The 26,731-nt window shown below is 40.0% G+C and overlaps 1 protein-coding gene across 3 annotated transcripts in view; it reads left to right on the top strand.

Moving 5' to 3' along the window:
* Positions 1-26,731, top strand: part of ARAP2 (ArfGAP with RhoGAP domain, ankyrin repeat and PH domain 2) — a 233,428-nt gene that overhangs the window by 132,429 nt on the left and 74,268 nt on the right. For all 3 annotated transcript variants that reach the window (XM_019480415.2, XM_019480405.2, XM_014594961.3), the window contains exons 17-21: positions 2,409-2,511; positions 3,207-3,405; positions 7,553-7,616; positions 21,014-21,177; positions 24,893-25,105. In XM_019480415.2, the coding sequence (XP_019335960.2) occupies positions 2,409-2,511; positions 3,207-3,405; positions 7,553-7,616; positions 21,014-21,177; positions 24,893-25,105 (743 nt within the window). The remainder of the gene's footprint in view (positions 1-2,408; positions 2,512-3,206; positions 3,406-7,552; positions 7,617-21,013; positions 21,178-24,892; positions 25,106-26,731) is intronic.

Here is a 26,731-nt window from a genome sequence, read left to right as displayed (position 1 = left end):
CAGAGGCCCTAGCAGCACTCCTCGTCGACACCATTCTATAAGCTGCTGTTTGTAGATCTGTCTGGTGTCAACGCCCTACCCGTACAGGAGTCTCTCTCCAGGCCCTTCCTTCCTGCCTGCCGGCGCGAACGCCTGCGGAAACGCCAGCGCGCTCTGTTCGAGCTGTGCGGCTCCCTACCGGCTCTGCCCACCCTTCTCTGGATAGTGAATTTTATCATTTGGTGATCATTGTCCCCTAAGTTGCCTTGAATCTGCAGGTCCCCCACCAGGTTGTCCCCTGTGGCTAGCACCAAGTCGAGCAAAGCATTACCCCTGGTGGGACTCCTTACCTCCTTTGTTAAGTGGAGGTCCTGAATACAGGTTAAGAACCTGCGTGAGCGGTTAGATCTAGCTGACTGTTCCTCCCAGCATATGTCTGGGTAGTTAAGGTCCCCCACAACTACCATGTCTCTAGACCGCACAGCCTCTGAGAGCTGCCTGGAAAATTCCCCATCTAGCTCGTCCTCCTGGTGCGGAGGCCTGTAGTAGACCCACACCACCAGATCCCTTTCCCCTGACCCCCTTGTATCCTAACCCACAGTCTCTGCTTGTCCTCTGATCTCAGTTTGATTAGGGAAGATGTATACTGATCTTTGACGTAGAGAGCAACACCCCCTCCTTTTTTCCCTTCTCTATCTCTTCTGTACAACCTATAGCCCTCTATTCTTACCCCCAAGTCATGTATATAGTCCTACCAAGTTTCTGTTAGACCCACTAGGTCAAAGCTATTGCTTACAAGCAAGAGTTCTATATCCTCTTGCTTGTTTCCCATGCTCCTGGCATTTGTATATATACATTTATTCCCTGGTGGCTGCCCTGGAACGCCTCTATACTCCTGTCTTATAGGATCTTTGATACTTACCTGGGCTGATCTTGTGGCTATCTCATGGTTTAGTGTTGTGTGGATCCCTCCGTCCTTGTCCTCCCCTTCCCCTGGTGAACCTAGTTTAAAGCCCACTGGAGGAAATCAGCCAACCTGAACGAGAACACACGCTTACCTTTGGAGAGAGATGAAACCCATCCCACCCGAGCACGTCTCTTGTTCAGAAGTATGGGTCATGGTCCAAAAAACGAAAGCCCATCTCATAACACAGCTCGAAAGCTGTAAGTTGACCTCCATGATGCAGGTCTCATGGTGTTGTCCACGTCTGCTCACTGGGAGGACAGATGACAAGACCTGTCTCTTTCAGCTTGGCCCCAAGAGCCTTGTAGTCCTTCATGACCTTGTAGTCCTTTATGTACCTGATAGGAATTCACATTTTCCTCATTTTATCCAGATCCTTAATATACACAATATTCTACCCCACAAAAGCCTGATGCTGTTGAATGGCAAAACTCCCATTGATTTCAGATGAACTTAAAGCTGTTCTTAACCAGGATCCAATCAACCCAAATTTGACATTTCTGGCTCCTTAACTAATTCACTGTATTACTTGCTGTGTCCTAAATATCTCTGCCTAGAGGAAAGATCTAAAATTGCAAATTAATTGCCTTTTTTCCTTTTTGGAAATAATTGTTCTTCCAGTGTCACACCTGGAGTGGGTTCTGTGATTATCTTCCTTATGGCTTCTCTTAAATTTTGTGCTGTCATTAACAGTGCATTGCACCATGTGTCTATTGAGATGTGTATCCTACTAATAAGAGCCAAGTATTACCATAAAGCTTCAACAGGTTTCATATGGAATGAGGAAGGGTGGTGGGTATGAGCCATCCCTTTAGTGTATAGATACATCTGAACTGTTTCCAGGATGAGGCACAAGGTTACACAAAGAATGTTGGAAATTTACCATTTTAATGATATGTGGATTAAGAACGAACTCTATTTTTCAGAGTGTGGTTTGAAATTCAGACCACTTTTAATTTTAATTCCAGTACTACAGCTAGAAAGAAAAAAATGTGAAGTTTGGTCAGACAATCTTTTAAATATCAAGTAGCTTAAGCTTAGTGAGGAATCATTTGCAGGATCCTTTTTTCAGTGAGGTAAACTGTCTGTTTTATATTCTAGAAGCATTTAAAGCATTTTATGCTTAACAACAATGATTTATATTGAAATTACATAAAATACAATATCAAATAATTCCCTTCCAATTACATTTTCATTTTGGTGTTGATGAAAGGTCAAATATGCAATAGCCTTATGAATGTATTATTGACATAAAAGGTACTATAACCATTCTGCCATGAATACATTATATAAACTGTTTTATGCCCATAACTAGTTGTATATGTAGTATCAGAAGAGAAGTGCAGATAGATTTTTCCATAGGAATGAAGTAGTGGAAATATGAGGAAAACTTGAAATCTTGGTTGTTTCATATTATGAAGACTAAATAAATAAAACTGCTGTCCCTCCGCCTTGTTTGCTTTAGGACCAACTTTACCTTTGAAATCTATTTAATGTCAGAACGTGTTTTTCTGTTTGGAGCTGAAACTGCATATTCACAAAGAAAATGGACCCAGGCAATAGCCAAGGTAATGCTGATAATTATCTGTTCAAGTTAGGCCATGAGACTGCACAAAATATAAAGTGGCATTGTTAGCTTAGAATCCTATGAGAAAACAGATGTGATGAATACTGATCTATCCAGTATGCAAAGGTTTCCCTTACAGCAGCAGAAAATATCTTCTGCAATAAATGTTTGAAATGAGATAATGCAAGGAAGCACAAGGAGAAATGAAACACAACATTCTGATGCTGACCTTAAGAATACAATTGTGAATGTTCTAATATAAAAGTCCGTACTCCATATCAATGGATTCTGATCCGGCTCAAATGTAGCCATGCGCTCTTCAGCTGATGTAAGCTCAATTATGCTTTTCACAAGTTTCTGTTTCCTACTAAAACAGAATTCCTGACAGATTTGGTACAAGGTGCATGAAAGATAACATTTATAATAAAAAGAGATTGCAATTTTAAGAAGACAGAAACTTAAATATTTTATTTTTAATATATTAAAAAAAAATGCTCCTGATTTATGCAGTTGGATTTAGCATTTAATTTAAATAAATATATTTTATTTATAGGAAGGGATACAATATCTACTTATATTTTATTGCCATAGTCTTTCTTCTTAATATATTGACTTCATTTAATTCTTTATTAATTTATGTACTTTTCTGTATCACAGATATTTGTTAATATTATTGTATCTCATTTTTCTTGACAGAATTTTGTTCCCATTGTCGCTGGAAGTTTGTTAGAGAGAGATTATGATCTCATTGGTCAGTTATATTACAAAGATTGCCATAGCATTGATCAGTGGAGAAAAGGCTGGTTTGCTATAGAAAAGTCAAGTCTGCATTTTTGTCTGGAAATGGAGAATGCTCAGGAGGATTCAATATATCTGAGAAGACTACAAGAGCTAAGTAAACATTTGCAAAATGCTTAGATTAGTTCTAAAACAAACTGTGAAACTCATTCAAACCCTGTCATTTTGAAAGTATGTGTATGAAATTAAAATCATGGTTGTTCACCATGGTTGTTTGCATACATTTGTCAAACACCATCCCTCTCTATTCTGTATACTGTTTTATACATCATACATACATTTCAGTTTCTATGTTATAGTGGTTGCTCAAATTAGAGCTATCTTCAGAGTTTCTTAATAAGCCCATAAGAACATATAAGAATGTAACTGCTGTTTATCTGGGTTAGACCACAGGCCCATCTATCCCAATATCCTGTCTCTTGAAGTGGCAGAGAATGGCCGCTGAGAGGGAGAGTAAACGGAGCATGTCTGGAATTTTCTACACACCACTTCTCTGAAATTCTGGACACTGTAATGGGACAGGTTTGGGAAGTTTTGATTCAGAGACTGCACCAGTACATAACATACTCAATCCCTACTGATGGACATTTCCTCTGAGAATTTCTCCAAACCCCTTTTTGACTGGGTTAAACTGAAAACATGCACAACATTTTGTGTCAGTGTGTTCCTTCCACAACTTACTTATATGAATGAAACTTATTTTGTATGAAAAAGAGCTTCCTCTAGTTAGTGTTAAACCCAGTACCTTAGCAGTTTTATTTTATGTCCCATAGCTCTAGAAGTGAGAGCAAGAGTAAATTAATCCCTATTTATTTTCTCTGTACCATTTTTTATATTTTGTAAATCTCTGTTGCATTCCAGCTTGTGTCTTTTTCTATTTCCAAAGCTGAAAAGTCCTAGCTTATTTAGTCTCTTTTCATATGGAAGCCTTTCCATATCATCTTTGCGCTTCTTTGTACCTTTTCTAGTTCTATATCCTTTTGGAGGTGTGGGGACCGCATTTGTACACAGTATTCAACTTGTTGACACATCATAGATTTGTAAAAGGTTGTAGGAATCCATTTTTTTTTATTTTCAATTCCCTTCATTATAATTCCTCACACTCTGTTAAAGCCTTTTTGATTGCTTATAAACACTGAGCTGAGTCTTTTAACAAACCATCCACAGCAATTCCAGGATCTTTTCTTGTGTGGTAGAGCTCATCCTTGCATATGCATATATTGGTTTGTTTGTTTTTCAAGTGTATTACATTACACTTACCAGTACTGAAATTTATATGCCATTTTGTTTCCGTTCACTCAATTTTGTGAGATCCTTCTCTAGTCCTTCACATTTTACCTTGGTCTTTGCCACTTTGAAGAAACATTTGGCATCATCTGCAAACTTGTCCACTGCAATGATGACCACCTCCTTTCCCTTTCCAGGTCACTTATAAATATAGTAAACAATACTGATTCCACTACCTCTCAAGGACCCCACTGTAACTTCTTTCTTTTCTGATGACTGATCATTTGTAGCCACTCTTTTTCTATCCTTAAGCCAATTCCTAATCTACAAATGGACCTTCCCTCTAGTCTGTGACAACCCAGTTTCATTTAGAGACTTTTTCAGTGCCTTTTTGGAAGTCCAGATATACTCTGTCAGCTGGACCACTCTGATCCACTTGTCACTGACCTACTCAAAGGACCCTAATAGTTTGAGGCATGATCTTCTTTTAGTCATGTTAATTTCTCCCCAGCAAGTCCTGCTCAGTAAGGAAAGTCTGTTCAGGTTAGAGTGCTTTCTTTTGTGCAAGAGTATAGGATCATAGAATAATATTTGACTCCTGAGGTCTGTTGTCTTTTCTTCTTGATGAAGTAGAAATGTTCGCTACATTGTGCAAGCCTGAGATGATTGACTAGTCTAATTTTAAATTACTAAAATTTACTGGAAAACTAAAATCCCATTGGAAGACTATTTCACAGGCTAATATATTTTTTTCTATTTTTTCTTATATCAGACTCTCCTTCCATCAATAATACATTCTTCAATATGTTACTTGCACTTAATAACTCAGTGGTGGTAATTAGGTTTTGAGCTCATTTTAGATTTGTCCACCATGGATATAATTAAAGGCCAGGTCAGTGTGTTATGTAGGGAAAAGTATAAGACTAGAGATTTATCCTTTTGATATAGATATGGTTATATCTAGCTGGATAGAAATTGTACATTATACTCTGTATAGATCATGATATTGTTATATTTATCTATATATAGCTTCATCTATACCGCTACTGCATCTGAGGCTACTTTGCAATGTCCCCATGAGAGCCCTCCTTATCATATGAATACTCTGAATCTCCATTTTTCTTGCTTATGCAACTCAGACATATACTGTACACTTATGCACTTGACTCCTTCCCTACCCCTTTCTTTTTCTGAAAGTAGTATTGCTTAGCTTTCCTAAAATTGACACCTTTTTGATAATGCATTCTGTATAGCTATCTACCCAACCATCGTCCCTAGTTTCTAATATTTAATTGCCAAAAAGTAAGGATCCAACTCACTAATGAGGGAACTGAATTACATTGGGGGCAACTGCAGTTTACAATGTAGTAACTCTTCACAGAACCACACTCAGCTGTCTTCTCAGTATTTTAAAATCTGTTAATTTAAATGAGTCAAAGTATATATGAAATGTTAAAAGGCACTTGATACATACATAGGGGTATACTTATTGAAGTTTATTGAAATTCAAGATATAATTGTTTCTGGAGACTAAGAGGCAACACACATATGAGGGTGTTCCATAAAATCTGAAGTTCTAAGACTTGCCTATTCAGAGATCCCAATTTGTTGGTAGATCAATTTCAGCTTAATCAGCTTCTTATTGTGACCCTATTACTGTTTTTAGAAGTAGTGTTACTTGGAAATTGTATATTTATGCATTATATGCTGCAGGATGATTGTGCATATGTGCATCCTCCACCTCTATAAAAACATTGTGTTGATCATAGAATCGTAGGGCTGGAAGGGACCCCAAAGGATCATCGGGTTCAGCCCCCTGCATGAGCAGGACAGACATCTGGGGTCAGATGACCCCAGCCAGCTGACTGTTTAGTCTTCTCTTAAAGACCTCTAGGGTACATGATTGCACCACGTCTGGGGGAGCTTGTTCCATAGTCTGGACACCTAGTTGTAAATAAATTTTTCCTAATGTTCAGCCTGAAACTATGTTCCAGGAGTTTGTGGCTGTTGTTTCTAGTTTTCCCTTGGGGTGCCCTGGTAAACAGTTGTATGCCGAGCCTCTGATGTATGCCTCTGATATAGCGGTAAGCTGCAATCAGGTCTCCCTCAGCCTTTACTGTAGGCTTAAGAGTCCGAACTCCCTCAGCCTCTCCTCATATGGCTTGCCATGCAAGTCCCTGATCATGTGGGTGGCCCTTCTCTGGACCCTCTTGAACCTTAGCACGTCCTTGTTGAAGTGTGGTGCCCAGAACTGGATGCAGTACTCCAGCTGTGACTGCACCAATGTTGAGTAAAGTGGGAAAATCACTTCTTTGGATTTACCGGAGATGCATCAATGGATGCATGCCAGAGTTTTATTGGCCCTAGCGGCTACTGCGTCACATTGCCGGCTCATATTCATGCTGTGGTCTATTGTTACCCCCAGATCCCTTTCATTTGTAGTGCTGGTCAGGTTAGCAATGCCCAGACTGTAGGTGTGATGGGGGTTCTTCCTTCCCAGATGCAGCACTTTGCATTTCTCTATGTTGAACCTCATTTGGTTCTGTTCTGCCCAACATGCCAGCCTGTCTAGGTCTGCTTGTATCCGCAGCCTATCTAATCAATATGGTGCAGAGTAGAAAGGTGCTTTGTGCTGAATTAGTGAATTTTCCTCTAAGGTATGGCATTGTAAACATTCACAGCCATTTTAATGCAAGCACTCTGTTGGATTTTGACAATCCAGTTAAAGTTCGAGCCTTTACAATGTGCCTTTAAGATGCTTACATCCAGGGTGACGTTAGTCTGATACAGCACAACATTAAGATGCATATTGCTTTAAAAAACTGTTAATTTTTACTTTTTTCATTCTGCAGAATTTTTTTTTTCTTGATATACTTCTGAATAACATTGTAATTCTTGTTGTTGTGCTTTTTGTAATGTGCAGCATAACTATGGAAAAGCATGCTAAATTGACAAGATTTGAAGAATATAATGTTTACTTTAAAATTTGTTAAAACAAAAATGTGTTTTGTTTTTAGCAATCAGCAGTGTGATGCAAAATGGAGAAAGAATAGATGTCTTGCTGCTTGTTGAAAAAGGAAGGTAAATTGTTAATTTACATATAGCTATAGTATTTATGATCTGATTTTTGTGCTTGCAGGTCTTAGAATTCTTCTTTATTTTGCTGTTGACGTTGCCAAAGTAAAAAAGTAAACGTATAGAAAAAGTTTAGTTAGTGGCCTAATTAAACCTTAAGTTTATGTAGGAGAATGCTAAAACATTTATTTTAACTGGAAGTTTTCCAATAGCAAATAACATACAAAAAACTAGAACTCTTGGTTCCAAAATGATACCTTTTATTAAACCAACTGGAAAATGGCAAGAAAATTGTCCTTTTCTACAATTTTCTTGCCATTTTCCAGTTGGTTTAATAAAAGGTAACATTTTGGAACCAACAGCTCTAGTTTTTTGTATGTCTTTTTGTCTCAGACCAACATGACTACCAAATACAGCCCCAGTAACAAATGAACCCTGTCAGATGAGCCTGTCCAAAAAGGCCTCTTAAGAAATTCCTGACTTCCATGGCTAAGTGGACAGAGGGAGTGAGATCTTTTCTAAACATTTCATATCTGTGTCTGTCTTGATATCAATCTACTGTATGTTAATCTACTAGTATTTCTAGGTTCTGTGTTTTAGTCATTCTAGAAGTCTGTGAAAGAACTTATACATTTCATCCATTTATTATTTAGTGCATGCTTTCAGTTAGTACGTGTTGGTAAGGAAAATTATTTGTTGAGACCTAGCTGCAAAGGAATGTTAGGGTGGAAACAGGTGTTGCTTTTGTGCTGCCATAAGAATTAAGGTGGTAAAAAGGTCAAATAAACAGATGTCTATTCTCCTTGTTTGGTGGACATTTGTTTGCTTTAAGATGTGAGAGCACAGGCAGCCTGGAGATGCCTGTACTCTCCAGCTACCCCAGGCAGGCACTGTCAGGGCTTAAGGGGCCTGATCCTGCCTGGCTTTCCCTTGCTTACAAAGACTCACCTGCTTGCTCCAATTCTGGGGCTTGGACCATCAATGAACTTTCCTAGTGAGTTCAGTGTTTTAGTACAGCTCCGGGGCTGGGACTGCCAATCACCTGATTGTTGCTTTCAGCCCTGAGACTGCACTGGAGTTGACTTCCCCTGCTTCCAGAGATGCACCTAGGGGGCACATCTCTGTAACTGGAACATGCTAAATGTCCCATAGGTACAACAGCTGACACCTGCTTTGTCCGGTGAAGCAGATCAGCTGTGCTGGGACACTTACCTTCATTTGGTGATATCTATTTCTAGCCTTAAGGTAGCAAACAGCTGTGAGCTATGTCTGTTTACTCAGAAGATTTTGTAGTTCTGATATCTAAACTGTGGAATTTTTTTGTACATACAGAGAAGCGTTGTCTGTCATCTCTTGACTGACTGGAAATATTTATAGAATTGATGGAACAAAACTCATACTACTCACCTATTGGTTAGATGAATAAAACTTGCTTAAGAATGGCTTACCCAAGCAGTTAACAATTTTAGTAATAGTTTCCACAAGCAAAATAGACAAAGGAAACAAAATTGATTCAAGAATGATAAAGATGGAGTAGTGAACATGAGAGATGGTTTTCCTAATGCCAAGTTTAGGTAGAATAGTACTGCCTTGAGGACTGGATATGGACTCTTCTCTAAAGCACTCTCATACTTAGGGAAAAGACTCCTCATTTGACCATGAAACTGTTGCTGTTTATATGATATTGAGGAATTTGAACATTTGGTGACAGATTGTCTTGTCTGTCTCTCAGGGAGAAATAAAGAACAGTTGCTGAGTTGCATCTTTGAGTGATTATACTTTTATAGCAAACTTCTAGTATTGTAAACATCCCTGCACACAACATCTTTTAGAAGTTATTAGTTTATATTTGGGGGGAAAAAAAATCATTGTATACTTCTGTGTCTCCAATATTTTAAGTCTCTCCACAAACATTTATTTTTCTAAAATTCTAGATCATGTCAAAACTTATTATAGCAGTACAGATGGAAAACTGAACCATTTTTTTTCTGAGAATTTTTTTTTTTTTACTTTTTTAAGTATATTAAAAGATGTGATGCTCAATAAAACATTCAGAGCAACTAGGGACACGGTTAGGCATCCTATTCAAGACATTGTGTGGCAGATTAATACATACTATATATCTAATTTCATAGATATCAGTACTACGCAAAACTGCTTTCTGTAAGTCAGACTTTATTATTTCTTTCATTATAATATTTCTGTCAAGTAAAGACAGGTTTTCCCTGGACTGCTTTAATAGTTTAATGGGAATTCTGAACTATTTGAAATTAATTTCTGGGGGGACACTCTCTGATTTACAGTGAGCATGAATATGTTGAATTTTTCCTTACTTAAGTCTACTACAATAAATTTAAATACATAGTGTTCACGTTATCTTAACCATTAAAAACCATATGGATACGAGAGCTCTGGTATAGTGATTCTTACTTAGGATATTACTCTATAAGCATCCAGGTGTTCAGCATGCATCTTGCAGTGATAAGCAATTTATCATAACATAGTTTTTGAAGATTTTAGAAAGCTAAGCAAAAGAAAAGATGTACGTCTCCAAACTCAACTTTGAAATGTCAAAATAAGCAAAGTTAACTCATTAATACCACATATAAGTAAATATCAACTTAGTTACAGTAATAGGGGTATTAATATAAAATCAGTAATATAAAATTCAGTATCTCTACACTTTCAGTTATTGTACCTGACTTTTGGTCCTAGTTTTTGAAGTGCCTAAATTCTAAACCTTCTCAGCATGAAAGATTTAATAATCTAATATACTGATTAGATTATTAATCTAATATGCTGCCCTCCCCAAAAGAGGTTCAGGGTGGCTTACAATAAATCAGAAAAAAACTAAAAGACAGAGAAAAATATTAAAATAAAATAGTGTGTAATGGAACAAACTACTCAGACAATATCCCAAATTTAAACTCCTCCTGCACAAAATAAAAGGTCTATGTGTATCAAGAAAATGTGTAGGCTTAGGCAGTGAGGTAGCACAAGGGGGAAAGAGTTCTTGGGCTGTGGAGTAATTAGCGAGAATGACTTCCCATGTGTTTTCATCAGATACGCTTGGTGCACAGGTTGAAGAAGCTCTGAAGAAGGTTGCTCTTAGCCGACATTAGAGATTGCAATGGAACGTAAGGGTCTCTTAGGTATGTAGGGCCCAGGCTATGTAGAGCTTTATAGGTCAAAACCTTAAATTGCACCTGAAAATCTGTTAGAAGTCAGTGCAGACTCTGGATTACTAGAGTAACATGCTCCTGGCAACCCATCCCTGTCCAAAGTGGGCTGTCTCATTCTGCACCAGCATGGACACCCTAGTTTCAATCAAGTGTAAGACTTTCTGTGTGGTCAACAGTGAGTATGATAGCACCCCTACAGCAGAAGCAAGTATGAGAGACCCTGTGTTGCATATTGATTACTGTGACTGCACTGAAACCCTTTTCTCACTGGGTTGAACTACTTGATTGGCTCCCATGTGCTTCTCTGCCTCCCTCACAGTATTTAAGCTTGCCAAAGCTTTAAAACCTCTTGACTTGATTACCCTGCCTTCCCTTCTCTTAGTTGTAACAAGATAGTTGTGTTATATGGTATGGATCTGGTCAGTTATTTTGGAATCCAGAAGGAATTTGTTTCCACTGAGCCAAATTGCCAAGAGTTTTTTGTTGTAATTATTTTTCCTCCTTTGTAGCTTCAGACAGATGCAGTAGAGTTAATAACAATAGGACTTCAAAGACTAATCTTAATTGTCACAGCTTGTGGATATTATGAGTGAATGGTTAAAAGGGGCAGCTCTTAGGGCCTTGTTACATGGTAAATTTAGGTGGCTTCTGGAGCTCTTAACCTCTGGATTGGCTGCATATTAACACCTTTAAGTGGCTTAAAGCACATTTTCTGACTATCTTGACTCTGCTTTCTTCTCTTCCACAACAGACTAAAAAAGAAACACACAAAATGTAAAGACATTGTGGTTGACAGCACTGACTTCATTTGTACTAAGAAACATTGCATACAGGTTTCTGGTGCTGCCCCTGCTCATCAAACCTCTAGTGGCAGGTCAGAGATGATTTTTCACCTTCAGGTGCAACTGATTCACTAAGCTAGACAACACTAAGTCAATTAATATTTGTGCTGGTATTTTGCTTGTGGAACTTGTTCCCATAAGCTAAAAAAAAGACCTCATGTTTGTGGATTGAATATGCTTTGGGCTTCTACTACCTCTTCCCCATGGTAGGCCAAGGAGAGTCTTTCCCCAGAAGCTTGGTTATATGGTGCAAGCACCTTTTAGCTTCTGTTGGAACTAATTTAAATGTTTTTAGTAGGAGAGACTGGAGAGTGGGCAACCTATCCCCAGTGTTCACAGTAATAACAGTTCAGCTTGCAATTTAAAATCCATATCATGCATTTGTCATATTTGGCATTCATCTGCCTATCTCACTTAATGAGAAATTATAATAATAGCAAAGATAGTAGTGAGTTTAAGTCTTTGTATAATTTTTCATGCATTTGTGACTTAAGTATAAGTGTATTTTAAGTATAATTTTTTTATCCTACAATAGATTAGATACATAAAATATAATTCATAACTACCATGTTCTTAGTTTAAAGTGCTGTGGAAAAGAATTAGAGTAAGAGCTAGGCACAAGCTTACAGCACTTAAGATGGTTTAACTTATTTGAGAGTAGTTTCTTATTTAGGGAAAATCCTTCAAAATCATAGAAACTTTGAACCATGATTGCTATTGAAATTACTGAATAATTATAGCTGCAAATATATACAAGGTGGTTCCAGGAGGTAGCAGCAGTTTCTAAATAAAACCATTTTGTGTCCAGTGATTAGTTAGTGAACCACATCACCTTTCTACGTAGTCACCCTGCTATGCAATACAGATATTCCAGCGAGTCACTGATTTCTTGATTCCATCCTCAAAGAAGTTTTTTGGTTGCTATGACAGCCACTCTTGCACCTGTGCACGAGTTGTACCTATATTATTGGTGACAGTGCCCATGAAGAGCTTTTTCAATGGTCCAAGCAGGTGATGATAACTTGTCATAAGAACAGGATTATAGGATGGGTATAGTAACATTTCAGAGCCTAGTCCATACAAAGTTTGGACAGTTGTCTCTGCACTTTGTGGCCTCACATTATTATTCTGCGGTACAACACCTTGCTTAATTTTTCCACGTTATTTAGTCCAAATAGCTGGCTTCTGGTAGTTTTGGAGAATGTGATAACAGGTTTTGCTTTTGATGATGAGCCCCTGCAGGGTCTGTGAAGTGGATAAGAAGTGGTCCCATGCTGTCCCAAAATAGGAGGAGCAAACTACAGGATGAGTGAGTGCAGATTTTTGGGTTGTAGCGAAGATGCATATTTCCACTACATATGGAGTCTTTTGCTCTTGGGATCGTAATGTAATGGTAGACCCAGGTCTCATCCACAGTGATAATTTGCAAAAGGAACCCCCTCACTTTCATTCCATACATGTTGCAAAAACCACACACTTTCACATGTCATTTGTGCACATCTGTCAGTTGCTTTGTCACCTAGTGGGCACATACTTTTTGGTTATTCAGGTGATTATACAAAGTAATTTGGATACTACAGTACTTGCACCTACTTCTAGCAATGCTTCAGGAATGCTCACTTGCCTGTTTGCCTGCACAGTAGCATTGACCTTGATAATGTTGTCCTCCATCCTGGTTGTGTTGGGGCTTTCTGCCCGTGTTCATCCATTAGGACATGTGGTCATTTTTTAATTTCTTCACCCATTCATTGACTTCACATTGAGCCATTCTGTTCTCACTTTATTTGCCACAGTCCTATGCTTCGTTTCACTAGGCAGCACACCTTTGGCTCACAAGAAACGAATGACTGAACACTGTTCTTCATTAGTGCAAACTTACAACTGTGCGGTAACATTGTTTATGTCTTACCAGTGTCACATGCGTGTTCAGCATGAAACAATGGGTGCATTCAATGGGTGATCAGTGTTCCCTGTTGCTGTGTAGTTTCTCACTTTGTCACAGTTATACAGCATGGCCAAACATTTTGCTGTTAGTTTCTGAAACACTTCTGTATATTCAGCACTCTTAGCAAGGAAACTTATCAGTAAGTTTATGTGCTTGTGTGGAGTCTATAAACTGAATGTTGATCCAAAACAACTTAGATAGATGGCCAGCTTTATTATGCACCCAGAACAGGCAGTTGCCTCAGGCAGCAAAACGTTTAGTGACTGTTTGTTTTGTGAGTGATTTCAGGTATCGTGGTGTGCTTATTTTCCAACTTGCCTATAGCAGCAAGACTCCAAGTGAAGGCTGCTGAGAAGTGCACAGGATTTTCATAGTTTGAAATATACAATGAAAAGTTGATGTGTAGAAACCAGCCTGAAGATTTTCAGTTACAACCACAATGTCAGTACCAATTCTTTTCTTCTATCTCTGAACCATCTCCTCTCCAATACCCCATGCTTCTTTCAAAAAATGATAACAGTAAGATGGACTGTTCAACAAAGGGGAGCTACCTGCTTACCCCAGGCAAGAATTAAGTGTTCTCCAAGTGCCTGAAGTATTTTAGAGTTTTTGGCTGTTTTTTTAGGACATTTGTTTGCTTGCTTTTAATGAGGCCAGTCGTTTTTAAAGCAAAATTCCTACAAAATTGTTAGTTTTCACAATAATTTTAAATTTTAAAATAAACACTTGAAATTTGATTTTGTTTTTAGTCTTTTGAACACAGTGTATTTTTACCTTTGCTCAGTAAGATGAAAAGACATACTCATTTTCACTGCAGACATTTAAAACAAAACAAAAAAAATGTGCTTTACCAGAAAAAGCAGCACGTTATTTTGACTCAGCTCTGCAATGTCTGTATAGATGGGGTGCTTCAGTGGGGTTTTTTTGGCACTTGTAGCTAAAGCTGATTCAGTCAGCTATTAGATAAAAGCTCCAAAGAAGCCCCACTAAAGCACCCAAACTTTACAGATGTTGGGCAAGCCGGGTCCAACTAAGGCACTGCCTCTTTTGGGCATGTGAGGGGCTTGGTGCAGGAGTGCATTGATTTTAAAGTAAAGGACTGGGTTTTGTGTTGGGTTTTTTTTTCTTAATGTCTACAAGCAGCCTTAGAGGAATAAAGGATTTTAAACCTATTTGAGAGTACATTGGAATACTGAAAATTGTTCTGTCATTGGCTAGGTAATGAATTTGCTAGGCTTAACTACAATCCAAATGGAACCCCTCATGATAACTGTGCTTCTGAGACAACAGTCTCATTCTCTGAAGAACACTCTTACTAGGGGTGTGCAAAACAGGCAGTATTCAATTTGGATTTGGCCCAAATCAGGGACAGTGTTTCAGTTAGTTGATTTGGATCATTGTCCCCAATTTGATTCGGCCGAATCTGAATCTGAAGATTCGATGCTGGTTCAGACAATCAGTGATTCTGCCTTAGACCCAGCTTTAAATGTTTTTTCTACATACCTCAAGGTACCAGGCATTGCTCACGAATGCAGCGATGCTGGGGTGGATGGAGCATCCCACAGGAACGCAGCAGGGAGGGGGCCCCACGTGCTTGGTGGCGAACCTGGAAGTGGACCAGAAGTACTTCCAGTCTACTTCCGGGTCTGCTGGGGACACGCTGCCCCACACCCCCGTGCTTCCTCCGGCTCAGTGATCAGCCATGGGGGGGACCCTGTGGGACCGCTCAGATGCAGAAGGCACCAATCTCCAAGCCGGGAGGGCACGGGGGGAGTGGGGGGGGGGGGGGAGAGCGTGCTTCCCAGCAGACCCGGAAGTGAACCAGAAGTGCTTCTGGTCCACTTGCGGGTCTGCTGCCAAGTGCGCTGGGGACCCCCCCATGCTTCTGTGGGATGCTCCATCCACCTCAGCATCACAGCATTGACAAGCTGCCTGGTACCTGGAGGTATATAGAAAAAAACATTTAAAGATGTGTCTATATCCCAATGCCTGAATCTTTCTGAATCTCTCTGAATTGATTTGGAGGGATCTGATTCAATTCGGAGAGATTAAAGGGTCTCTTGATTCGATTTGGTTTGAGAGACTTGGCCACCGAATTGGGCCAAATCTCCGCCAAATCTAATGAGGGACCGAAGCTTCATACAGCCCAAACTGTTACCATTGTTGGATAGCCCAGTCTCCTCTGACTGGGTGTTCATTCCACTGCCAAATGTCTTCCCTGATCTGTTATCACCACATAGCCCTCCTGGTAGTTCTTCTCATTTTTGCTGCTTCTTGCCATATTGGTATATATATTCCACTCAATCCTAGCTCATACATATTTGATAAATCCCTTCATAGTGCAAGTGACTACAGGAGTTTTCCTTGTTCTCCTACTCCTGGAAATCTAATTAAGCTGGGTAGTGAATGGGTTTCAGGGATGAGTGGAATCCAAGTGGATAGTAGGTAGGCAATTATTTCACCTGGAGGGCTGCTTAATCAGTTTTGGCAAGTTGTTGAGGGCCACAAGGGTAACCCCTTGACAGATAACCTGACTCCTGGTCCCTGTCTTGGGACTGGAAGTCCTGCCTCCTTCCCCCGATCTTTGCCACCCGAAGCCTCTCTCCTAGCCCCTGGAAATACTCCTTTTGGGAAGGGGGTTTGCCATCTTGTAACTGGAAAAAAAAATTATATACTAAAAATCAAACACTGACAATAACATTTTAATTTTATTTTTAAAAAAAGTCCTGATTTGTGTGTGTTGTTTATATAGAAGTGATTGCATAATAGCTCAAAATGAAGTCTTACTCTTGTATATTGTGGGGAAGTGTGGAAGAGTGGGTATGGGGTTTGTGGGGGACTGTGTGTGTGGGGGTGTGGATGTGGGTGGGTATGGGGGGTTTGGGGGGGATGTGTGGGGGGGTGTGTGTGTAGATGAGTATGGAGTTTGTGGGGGGTTGTGGGGCGTGAGGAATGGGAGGGTTTCTGGGTGTGTGCATGTGGGGTATGCGTGCATGTGTGTGTGGTGAGGTGTGTGTAGCAGTGTGTGGTGCTCCTCCCCAGAGGCACATGGAAGTGTGTGTGGGGGGAGGGTGTGGGTGGGTACGGTGTTTGTGGCATGTGTGATTGTGTGTGGGGGAGGGTGTGGTTGCCGAGTTTGAGGCAAAGGTTTGTGGTATGGTGGGGTATACATAGGACCTCTGCATGTGCCTCTCTGAGCCATTCAGCACCCGCCCCTTCCCCACAACAGCTCAGAGCCTGTGTACCCTGAGGCACACCCCCACCACTGCCAACAGTGCGCAGCCCCAGTATGCCACGCACTTGCTTTGGACTCGGCCCACTCCACACCACCTGACCATAGCACATCCTGCCTCCCCTGCACACCACGGGGCTGGGCCGGCTCCATAGTGGGACTCCCTTTCTAGGCATCAGTGGCTCCTTCTGGGCCAGATGGAACTGAGGGACCCATTACAGGCTAGACAAAGACCGGCCATGGGCTGGATCCGGCCCATGGGCTGTATTATGCCCACGCCTGGGTTAGCCCTTTGAGTTGACCCAAGATTTTTTGTGAAATACAGTCATGATAGTAGACATTTCCACTCGCTTTTGAGATCCAGTAAGCCATTTTGACATAAGGGTCAAAAAGGCACATAGCTGAATAGAGGATAGTTGTGTTTTCAGCTTGTTGTTCAGATTGCAAAGACTTTTAGTTGTTGCTTGAAAAGTACTGCTGAACTTTTATACCCGTCTGATTCTCAGCGGCTTTTTCATACGTTAGCTCTCATTCAGTTATCACCTTCTGGTTAGATAACCATAGCAATCTGCTTAGTAATTTTCTGGACATGGTAATTACTGAGTATCAACGGAAAGGTTGCCAATTACTTAAGCTCTGGTTTGCAAGCAGCTTCGTGCAGGTGTTCCAACTTGCAGAATCAAGTCTTTGTATTAACATTTCTTAGGGCAGGGACTACCTCTGATAGCACTATAACTAAACTGCTGTTATTGCCCACTTTGAGGTTACTAGTAGTAATTATTTTTTATGCAGTGCAGGGTTTTTTTTCTGTTACGATATCAGTATTGTTATCTGGTGAAAGAAAAAATAATGATATAGTATTTTGCTTGTGTTTTAGGACAAGATCTTTTTGTTACAGATCAATCCTGGATGTGTTCCACCTCTTAGTCCTAGTAATTAGTGGGTTGTATGATACAGTATTTGGTCAATATTAAAAACAAAACTCGATTTTTTTTTTTTGATTGTGAGTGAGTTTTCAATACATATTGCATGTTATGATGATACTTTTTCATAAATCTTTTACAAGTGGATAAAAACACTTCAAACATTTATAGCTCATTTAATTTTAAAATTTCTGTACATAGTAACGTGTAATTCCCATCAGTGGTAGGAAAGTGAGGCCTCTCTAAGAACTGTAATGGTGAACGGAATAATTTTCAAAGATGATGTCTCATAAATTATAAGAGATTATTGGAAGGTGTTTATGAAATTAGGTGGCTCAGTCATGAGGTGAATGGGACACCCTTTTTACTATGTGCTGCTTTGTTTTGCCTTAAACTCTTAGTAAAGATATGTATACTTTTTTTCTCTGCAGACTAGTAGGGATTTGTATTTGCTGGCACCTACTGAAAAATGAGAGAGAAGGGATGAAAATGACATGTGTAGATGATGCCAGATTTGCAGAGCTCTTGCCACAAATATACAGTTTTATAGAAGGTCTTGCATTGTATTAGCAAGATTCCTACACATTTTCTGATGCCACTATAATGGTTTTTCCCCTCCTTCCATTTCTTGCTATCTTCCAGTTACTTTGTAACAACATATTTGTACAGACATGCATACCAAAAATGGCTTAGGGTTAGTAAATGCTTTTTTGGGTTTGTCTAGAAAGATTCAACTAGTTCAGAAGAAGTATCTAGCAGAGGCACAACTGTACCCAGGGCCCACTTCTTCTATCTTTTGGATCAGGAGGCTTCAGTATACAGGGGAAGCCACAAGCAGTGACTGGGAATTGAAGTCCTCTAGAGTAGAACTGAGTTTTGCTGCTGAATTCCCCCTTCCCTTTTTGCCACAGTTGCTCATGGTAAACAGGAAAAAAAAACCCTCCTGATTTTGGTGGTGAAAAAAATGGGGGTGAGTCCCCCCTTCCCCCCTGCTCCCCGCCAGCACCAACAAACTCCACTGTTAATCTGGAGAACTACAATTACTAGAGTGCCTTGCACTCTATAACACTATTCTGCCAAAAAGTGCAGGCAGAGCAGAAGGTGCCTCCTCCCCCACTCAGTTCTGGCATTCCCTCTCTCTCTTCCCTCTGCCCTTTTTGCCACTGCTGTGAAGGACTTTTATCTATACATGCACTTTTTTTCTTCCTTATGAGATTTACATACATCTTTAGTACACCTGTTTGGGCAGAAGTGTCACATTTTGTATGGCACTTGTTCCTAATCCTGCCTATGAGATGCCACCAAATAATAACCTAGGCAGTTTAAAGTGCTCATTGTTGAAATGGTTAATTCTTCTGATGAGAATTAATAGCAGTTTCACTTGGAGTATCCTGTTTCCTATGGATTGTGTGGTGTTGAGAAGAATCCATTGAGATGTCTATTCTCCTCTCTTGAGCAGTCCTCAAAGATGAATCCTTCCCTATTTCAGCAAAAGAAAAAAAAAAAAAAAGAATGAATAATGTATATATTTCACATTGCAGAGGAAGCTGTGCACATCTTGTTGGAAAGTAACTTAAAGGGCTTCTAACACTGAACCAGAATTGTGAACGGCTGCCAGGAGATGCTTGGGAGCCATGTATTATACTTCAACCTCTGTCCCAAAATTCTGAAAGCACTGCCAAATGTTCAGATTTGTTGTTTAATGGTGCTTGTAGCTGTTCACTTTTATTTAGCCCCAAAATTACTTCTCTTTTCAGAAACTCTGTTGGAACACATGGGCAGATATAAAAATAGGCCTGAAAAGAGTGCATCTGCCTTTTTGGTGCGTGTAGCAGGCATTTAGAAAAGAAACTGCAATACATAAACATATTTTAATGTCTGCTGCCTTGGTATTTCTATCATTCCTGCCAGGGAACTTGCATGTTTTGGGTGCAAGATGTTATCAAAAAAAAAATATCACTAATGTAACAGATCAGTCGAAATTCAATTAAACCCATCTCATCTCTTCTGAAGAGAAGAGGAGAATTGTTCTAAAAGGAATATAACATTTCAAATTGTTTTAATTTTAAAATTTTCAAAATTCCATTTGGTGGAAAATTTTTAAAAAGTTCTTGTGTCAGAACATTGTTAAATCAAATATTCCATGTTAATGTTATTAAGGATTTAATTTTATATAAACTCAGTTTGAAAAGAAAATTTAAAATAAGTCAAAAGATTTTATTTTTAAAAATTAATAATAGAATTTTTGCTCTTAGTGACTTGTTTTTTTAGTCTAATTAATTTCTATCCAAATCAATACCATTTTGTGACATTTAAAGGTAGAGGCCTTTTTTCATTAAAATAAAGTTAAATGGGAGATGTCCAATCTAGTCTATTTACAAATGAGCAACAAATTCAGCAGTACATTCTTCCCAATGTGGAAAAGATAATTAGGTAATTTAACAATTTAAAATAATCAACACTTTTGCTTTGAAGTTTTGGGTTTTTTTTTGTCTTTGAAGCTGGCTTCCAGGAGCTAAAATTTAGGAAGGGTAAACAGAATGAAGATTATAGACTGTTTTAAACACCACTATAATGAGATCCAGAGAAATGTCTCCTGGTAAGCAAGTGAAGTAAGAGACGTGGTCATTTATCCTTTCATAGTTGATCAGGTACTTGAGAAGTTTCCTCTACCCTTTTGGATCTATAAAACCTCATGTGTAGTCCCTGCTTGGGTGTGGCAATGCAAATGGGGAAAGGTAACTAGTTCAGGTGCCTGAGCTTCCTAACGGGGAACTAATTCTCTTTTGTGCCTCTCCTATTCAAGTATGAGAAGAGAATTAATCTCCTTCAGTTCCTGGATCTCAGGGAGAAAACACAAGAGGAACACATGATAAGTCTTGAATTGTTGAGAGTGAGGTCCTTATCAGCTGCATCTCAAAAGAGAGTATGTTTCAGGAGTAGATCAAGAAGGGCACAGATGGACTAAAGCTTCAGTCACAGCCCCTTCCCAAACCATGGAGCATAGTCTATAGCTTCTGTTCTATCTTCTGTAAGAAATTCTATTTACACAATTATCGTTAATAATTTGCTGAAGAATTATGGCATTGTAATATTATGCAGTATATTTGACACATCAGGTGCAGTGATGTCTTATTTCAGATGCTACCTTGAGCTCTTGAATTTGTTTGCTTTGATTCATCTTTCCTGAGAACTACTGTGCTGCTTTTATTAAAGTGATGACAGCTTTATATCTTTTTTCCTCTTATGACTTTTACAAAATATTTTCAAACTTTGCAGAACATTATACATCCACGGTCATACAAAGTTGGATTTCACGGTCTGGCATACTGCAATTGAAAAAGCAGCAGGTACAGATGGTAATGCATTACAAGATCAGCAGCTCAGCAAAAATGACGTTCCCATTATAGTGAACAGCTGTATAGCATTTGTTACACAGTATGGTAAGTATAGCAGAGTTTTTATTCAACTCGTTGAACTCATAGGATCATTCATATAATACTTAAGAAGCATCACTATCAGATTGCATTGAATGTGTTTATATATGTCTGTACATAAAACCATATTCTTTATTAACCCCATTGCTGTTGCTAGAGGGTGCTTTTTGTGGCAGCAAGTTTTGATGGGTTTAGAAATGTACATTGCAATGTGTTTAAGGGGAGTTTAAGAAAATGCATCCTGAAAATGGCTGTTACTCCACCGATCCCTTTTATATTTTTCAGTGTGGAGGTGTCTTTTTGTTGTTTTTGTTTTTGCAGTCATAGTTTGGGCCTCACATGACAAAAAATTCATCAGGTACAAACTGACTGCAACCCTTACTCTACCAGGAGACAGCCTTATGAGCTCAGAAAAAGAGCAAGGCCCACTAAGCAAAGAATAGGATGGAACTGATAAGCATACCTTCTGGGATATCTCCAAAAAGTGTGTTTCCTTCTGCTCCTTCACAAACTACTCGTTCTCTCACCACTTTGAGTAACCTGGAAAAGTGGTTGCAGAAGGAGATCCCTTCGTCTGTTGAAGGGTGGTAGTGATACTATGCTGCTGCCTGTCCCCCACATTTAGGTAAATTTCTCCAGGACTGTTTCCCTTAAAGTTATACTTTTGAAAATTAATTAAGCTTTTTTTTTTTTTATCGTGAAACAGAGTATATATATCAACCTTCTAAAAATACACTTTCAGGAAGGTACAATGCCTGTGGCTTCTTTTAGCATGAAAAAGTTTTTTCTGTATTTTATTTCTGGCAGTTTGTTTAATTTGAATAATTTTTGGTAGAGCCAACTATATCGTGCTAAGTCCTTGTGTTCCATTGTGGTACTCTTCCATGAAAACATGCAAGCATGAAAGCATGTTTGCATAAGTACTTCCAATTCATTAGGAAACTGAGGATTTTTTTAAATCTATAAATAGAACTTGCAGTCTTCCAAGTATCTTAAAATGTTTTTATAAGCTTAAAAATTACTAAAGCAAGGAAAATGTGGTTAATGACTGGGGAATATTTAAGCCAAAGCATCTTTAACCTTTTCTTTTAAACATTAGACTCAATTTTGAAATGCCTATTTCTAGTTCAGTGGTTGCGGTGAGGGAGGGGGGGGCAGGGGATGGTGTGAGACAGAGAAGAGATTATAAAAAGTGGTATTATATTTGAATATTGGGTAAATAGCTTATTTACCTAAAATACATATTTTTGCTGACATAATGATGAAAAAAGTTATCCTTAAAGTCTAGATAAAGTTTTAAGGTGAGAACAAATTGACAGGTCCTATATCACTCTTCCTTCCTTTTCCCGGAATTTAACAACAGAGGCCAATTTTCAAACAGTAGTGTTTGTAGGCATCACAGGAGAGGTGGGTTTGAAGGAGAGTACAAGATAGTGATTTTCACTGATTTTGACAGAATCCCTCCTCCCGTTCCCCTCCCCCTACACACTCATTCCTCTAACATATGTTTAAAAGATAGCATGGAACAAAATGCAGATGAAACTTGGAGGAAGTATGAGCTACTTGGCAGCTGAGCAGCTTTTGCTGGCAGAATTTTTAAAAAGAAACAAGTGAAAAAAACAGCTTCTACAAAGAGAGACATTGAAACTGACTACATGTGCAGTTGTGTTGTCAAATGCATATAATTAACAGACATTTATAAAGCTTTATTTTATTATTCGCTTCTTTCAGTAGCAGTAACTGGAAATGGCGTTTCATGCAGGTACCTTATTTCCAGGGATGTTATTCTTCAAATTGGCAGTGTCTCTTTAATCTTTCAGTCCATCTATAGGGATGGTAGAATTGCCAATGTCTTGCTTATGGTGCCAGATTTTGGAACGTACTTTTCTTCCTTTTTAGGTGGGTATTAGTAGTGTTATTGTAAAGGCTTTAACCATGAAATATCCTAGAATGAATGCACACACCTTTAAGTCCTGAAGGTTGGTTGAATTTATTCCTTGGAGGGGCAGAAGAGGTATTTTACATAAAGAAAAAAATCTCCTTTTGTCCTTATTGACAAATGGCGGCCACAATTATAAGGCCACCTTTCCTTTACCACCTTTATTTTCACATGACTTTAAGAAATCCAGAAGTGAGTGTTGGAATTTTAACCTTTTCTTGAAGCCATAATCATAGAACAGCTTTGTGACAGGGGGCTATCTTAGGGCCAGGTCTCATGAATGCCTGCCCACCTACCTAAGTAAAGCAGTCCACCCAGTTTCACCTGCCATGACTTGCTGTTTCTTAAACTGGTGTAAAATGTGGGAGGCTGCCTGTTTTAATGCCTGAATGCCAAGGGGGTGCTATACACGGCTCTGTACTGTCCCTACACCGTGGTCCATGCCTCACAGATGGCATTCAGTTTATTATTGCACCCCAACTTCAGGCCCGGGCAAACTCAGTCCACTGTTGGGTCTCTCACACACTGCCTCTTCCAGGGCCACAATCATACTGCCCCCGTCACTGGGACATCTTCCACTCTGCCCTCTCTCACAGGGCCTCTTGCATGCTTCCCCGCACTGGGCCACTCACAATCTGCCCTGCTCCCTTGGGCTAACTGCTTGGGCTGTCGGCTTAACTACTCGTGCTGGCGCTGCACACACAGCCCTTCGGATTGCTCGCACTCCCCTAGGCACAAGGCTAATGCCACGTAGAGTAACACTGGGCTGATTCTGCCCCATTCCCTCACTGGGAAACTTTCCACCATCACATACTCATGGAGATTGGCCTGTGTACTGCCCTTCAGCCCTGCTCAACACCATCCCTGGTGCAACCCTTGAGACCATCCTTCAGTCCTATGCTACACCTTGCTTACGCACAGACCTTCAGGTCATAATAATGCCCCCTACTCTGTGTGGGCCAACCATACATTACTGCCCCCACTCTGGGGCCACTCTCCTGCCCTCTCTCCAGGCTATGCTATGGCTTCCGCCCTGGGGCCTGAGGGGGTCTTACACCCCTGTGGGGCTCAGCTGTCCAAAGACCCCAGAGGCCTGTCCCCCATGCCTGTCCCTAAGTCTGGGTGACCCACCAGGATGCGGGGGTGGTTTTAAGGTGCCCCTCCCCACCTCTTGCTGGGGAGGCAACTGGCCTAGCATTTCTGGGGAGCTCCCCTGCCATGGGTAGCCCCACCAGACCATCATTCCCCAGCAGGGTGCAGTTTCAAGTCATACCCAGGACCAGGAGCCTCCTACCATCCCCACGGCTGCTGCCCTTACCTCCAAGGATGTTCCAAGCAATAGCTCAGTCAAGTGTTGTTGCTCCCCAGCTGCCAGCAGCAGACTCTTGCCTCAGACCTGGGGGCCTAGATCTAAAATGGCCGCCTCATTAGGGCTAGCCCACACCTGTCAGCTGCCTGTTCTCAGCTTTAAAGTGGCAGGCACCCAAAAGTGCCTTGCCACAAGCTTGACTTCAGTACAAAAGAACTAAGGGGGAGTTTGTTAGCTGTAACTAGGTTTGGTGGTCATTACACCCATACATAGAGGAAAACAGAGAACTTCCTGTGGAAAATCAAAGCTGGTTAGCATCTGTGCTGCCACCTTTGGTAACATTTTTTTTTTTAAGGGGAAACACAGGAAAAATCTTCTACAAAAACAAACAGTGAAACAGTGCTAATTGCATAATGTTTTGATATTAAAAAAAAAAATTACATCTCCTTCCTCCCAATGTTCTTGTATTCAAGGTTTAGGTAGAAGGCACATCTACCTAAAGGATGGCAATCCTTCCAGTGTGAGTGAACTGCTAGAGAGCTTCAAAAAAGATGCAAGAAGTGTTAAATTGAGGGCTGGAACACATCAGCTGGAAGATGTGACTGATGTGCTAAAAAGTTTTCTGTCTAAAATAGATGATGCGCTTCTCACTAAAGAGCTATATCCATTCTGGATCTCTGCACTAGGTAGTAAATTCAGTATTTTTTTTGTGCAATACATTTATTTATAAATAGTAAATGAAATTTTAACAGGAAAAATAGAAATAACATATATTTACATTATATGAAGTCCAGTTTTTTTATATGTATCTGTATACAGTAAGCATTTGATTATTGAATAATCAATAAAAGTATTATATACATTGTTGCAAAAAATTACTTTGAGATATTGCGTGAAATTCCAGTGTATTGAAGCCACTGACTTCAGTGGCCCTAAGAATCCTCCCAGAACTGTAAGGTAATATTCTTTGTCTGCTGGTGTTATATACCTGCAAGCAGTAGGCTAACCTTGTACTATGTTGCAGTCAGATCTTCTAAGCAAGACAGGCATGATGAATACTTGAATGTAAGACTGTCAGTGCTGGAGGATGGCCTTTTTCCCTAGAACATGTAGTTAATATATCTAGTAGGCAAGTATATAAAGCAGGGGTAGTCATTTTGCTTGGCATGTGCACCTTGAGTGGGTGGTGGGAAAGGGCCTGGGGCTGTACTGCCACAGCAAGGATCAGGCCCCTTGTGGTGCCCCCACCATCTGCCCTTGGCATGCCAATAACTTACGAGGCTATGGGTGTTTTTGGCACTCTGCATTGCTGACCCCTGATATAAGTTTTGAAGTCCCATTATGCTAAAGAAACAAGTATGGAAACAAGAAATTTAAATCAATATTTTATTATTAGCCATGTGCTTAACTGATATAATGTCCGCTGGCACACATTATATTTCTGGCATAGTTAACTTGTTATGAATAAATAACAACATACTACATGCTCATCAAATTTATGGTGCCATAAAATGGTAAATCAACCACAAAGAGATTACTCAAAAACTTTGTAGCATCTTTGTGGCTGACTTATATGGTACTATAAATTGAACACATGACATACCTCATCATACTGACAGCTAGCTGATTGTCAGCATTGGGATCTTGGCAGCCCTAGGTCTAAAACCTAGCTGGGAGCTGCCCTTGTCCTGACGCTAACAATCAGCTGATTGTCTATATCAGGATGCAGGCTTACCAGGGCCCAGCACCTTAAAGAACCTTTATCTTTAAGGTTTTTTGTGATACTGGGTCCCAGTGAGCCTCAGAGCATGAAGCAGCTCTGGAATCTCGGGGACAGCCCTCAACTCCCTATTTGATCTTTAGTGCAGACAGAGGGCAGCCCTGGGTCCAAACTGGGCCTCTAGTTGCTCAGTGCTAAATCCCAACACTCAGCTGAGTGTAGAGGCCTGACACTGGGCAGCCCTAGGGTCCAGCACAAAGCTACCCCCTGCCCATTTGGTGAGATAAGCATGGATTAAACCCTAGGTCCAGAACCCTGTTTTATTTCTAGAGGATGTACAGCTGAGGATAAAGAGCTTCTCCCATCCAAAGTTGCATGTGCTGGTTTAAAGAGACTGTCAAGTGCTGAAGGATATGTCATTGGAATCTCTATATGGACTGTGCATTCAGTAGATTGACCTGATATGTGCAGAGGTGGATGGTGTTACATCCAGTAATGTTATTTTGGGCCCTGTACCAGGTGTTGATTCTGAGACTAAGTTGGGTTGCTTGGGAGTGCAGCCCAAAGTGGGTGGTAAACTCCATCTGAGGCT

Source organism: Alligator mississippiensis, chromosome 2, assembly GCF_030867095.1.
Source record: "Alligator mississippiensis isolate rAllMis1 chromosome 2, rAllMis1, whole genome shotgun sequence".
NCBI lineage: Eukaryota > Metazoa > Chordata > Crocodylia > Alligatoridae > Alligator > Alligator mississippiensis.
Note: the sequence above shows the minus strand (reverse complement) of the source record. Positions and strands in the feature narration are given on the sequence as shown.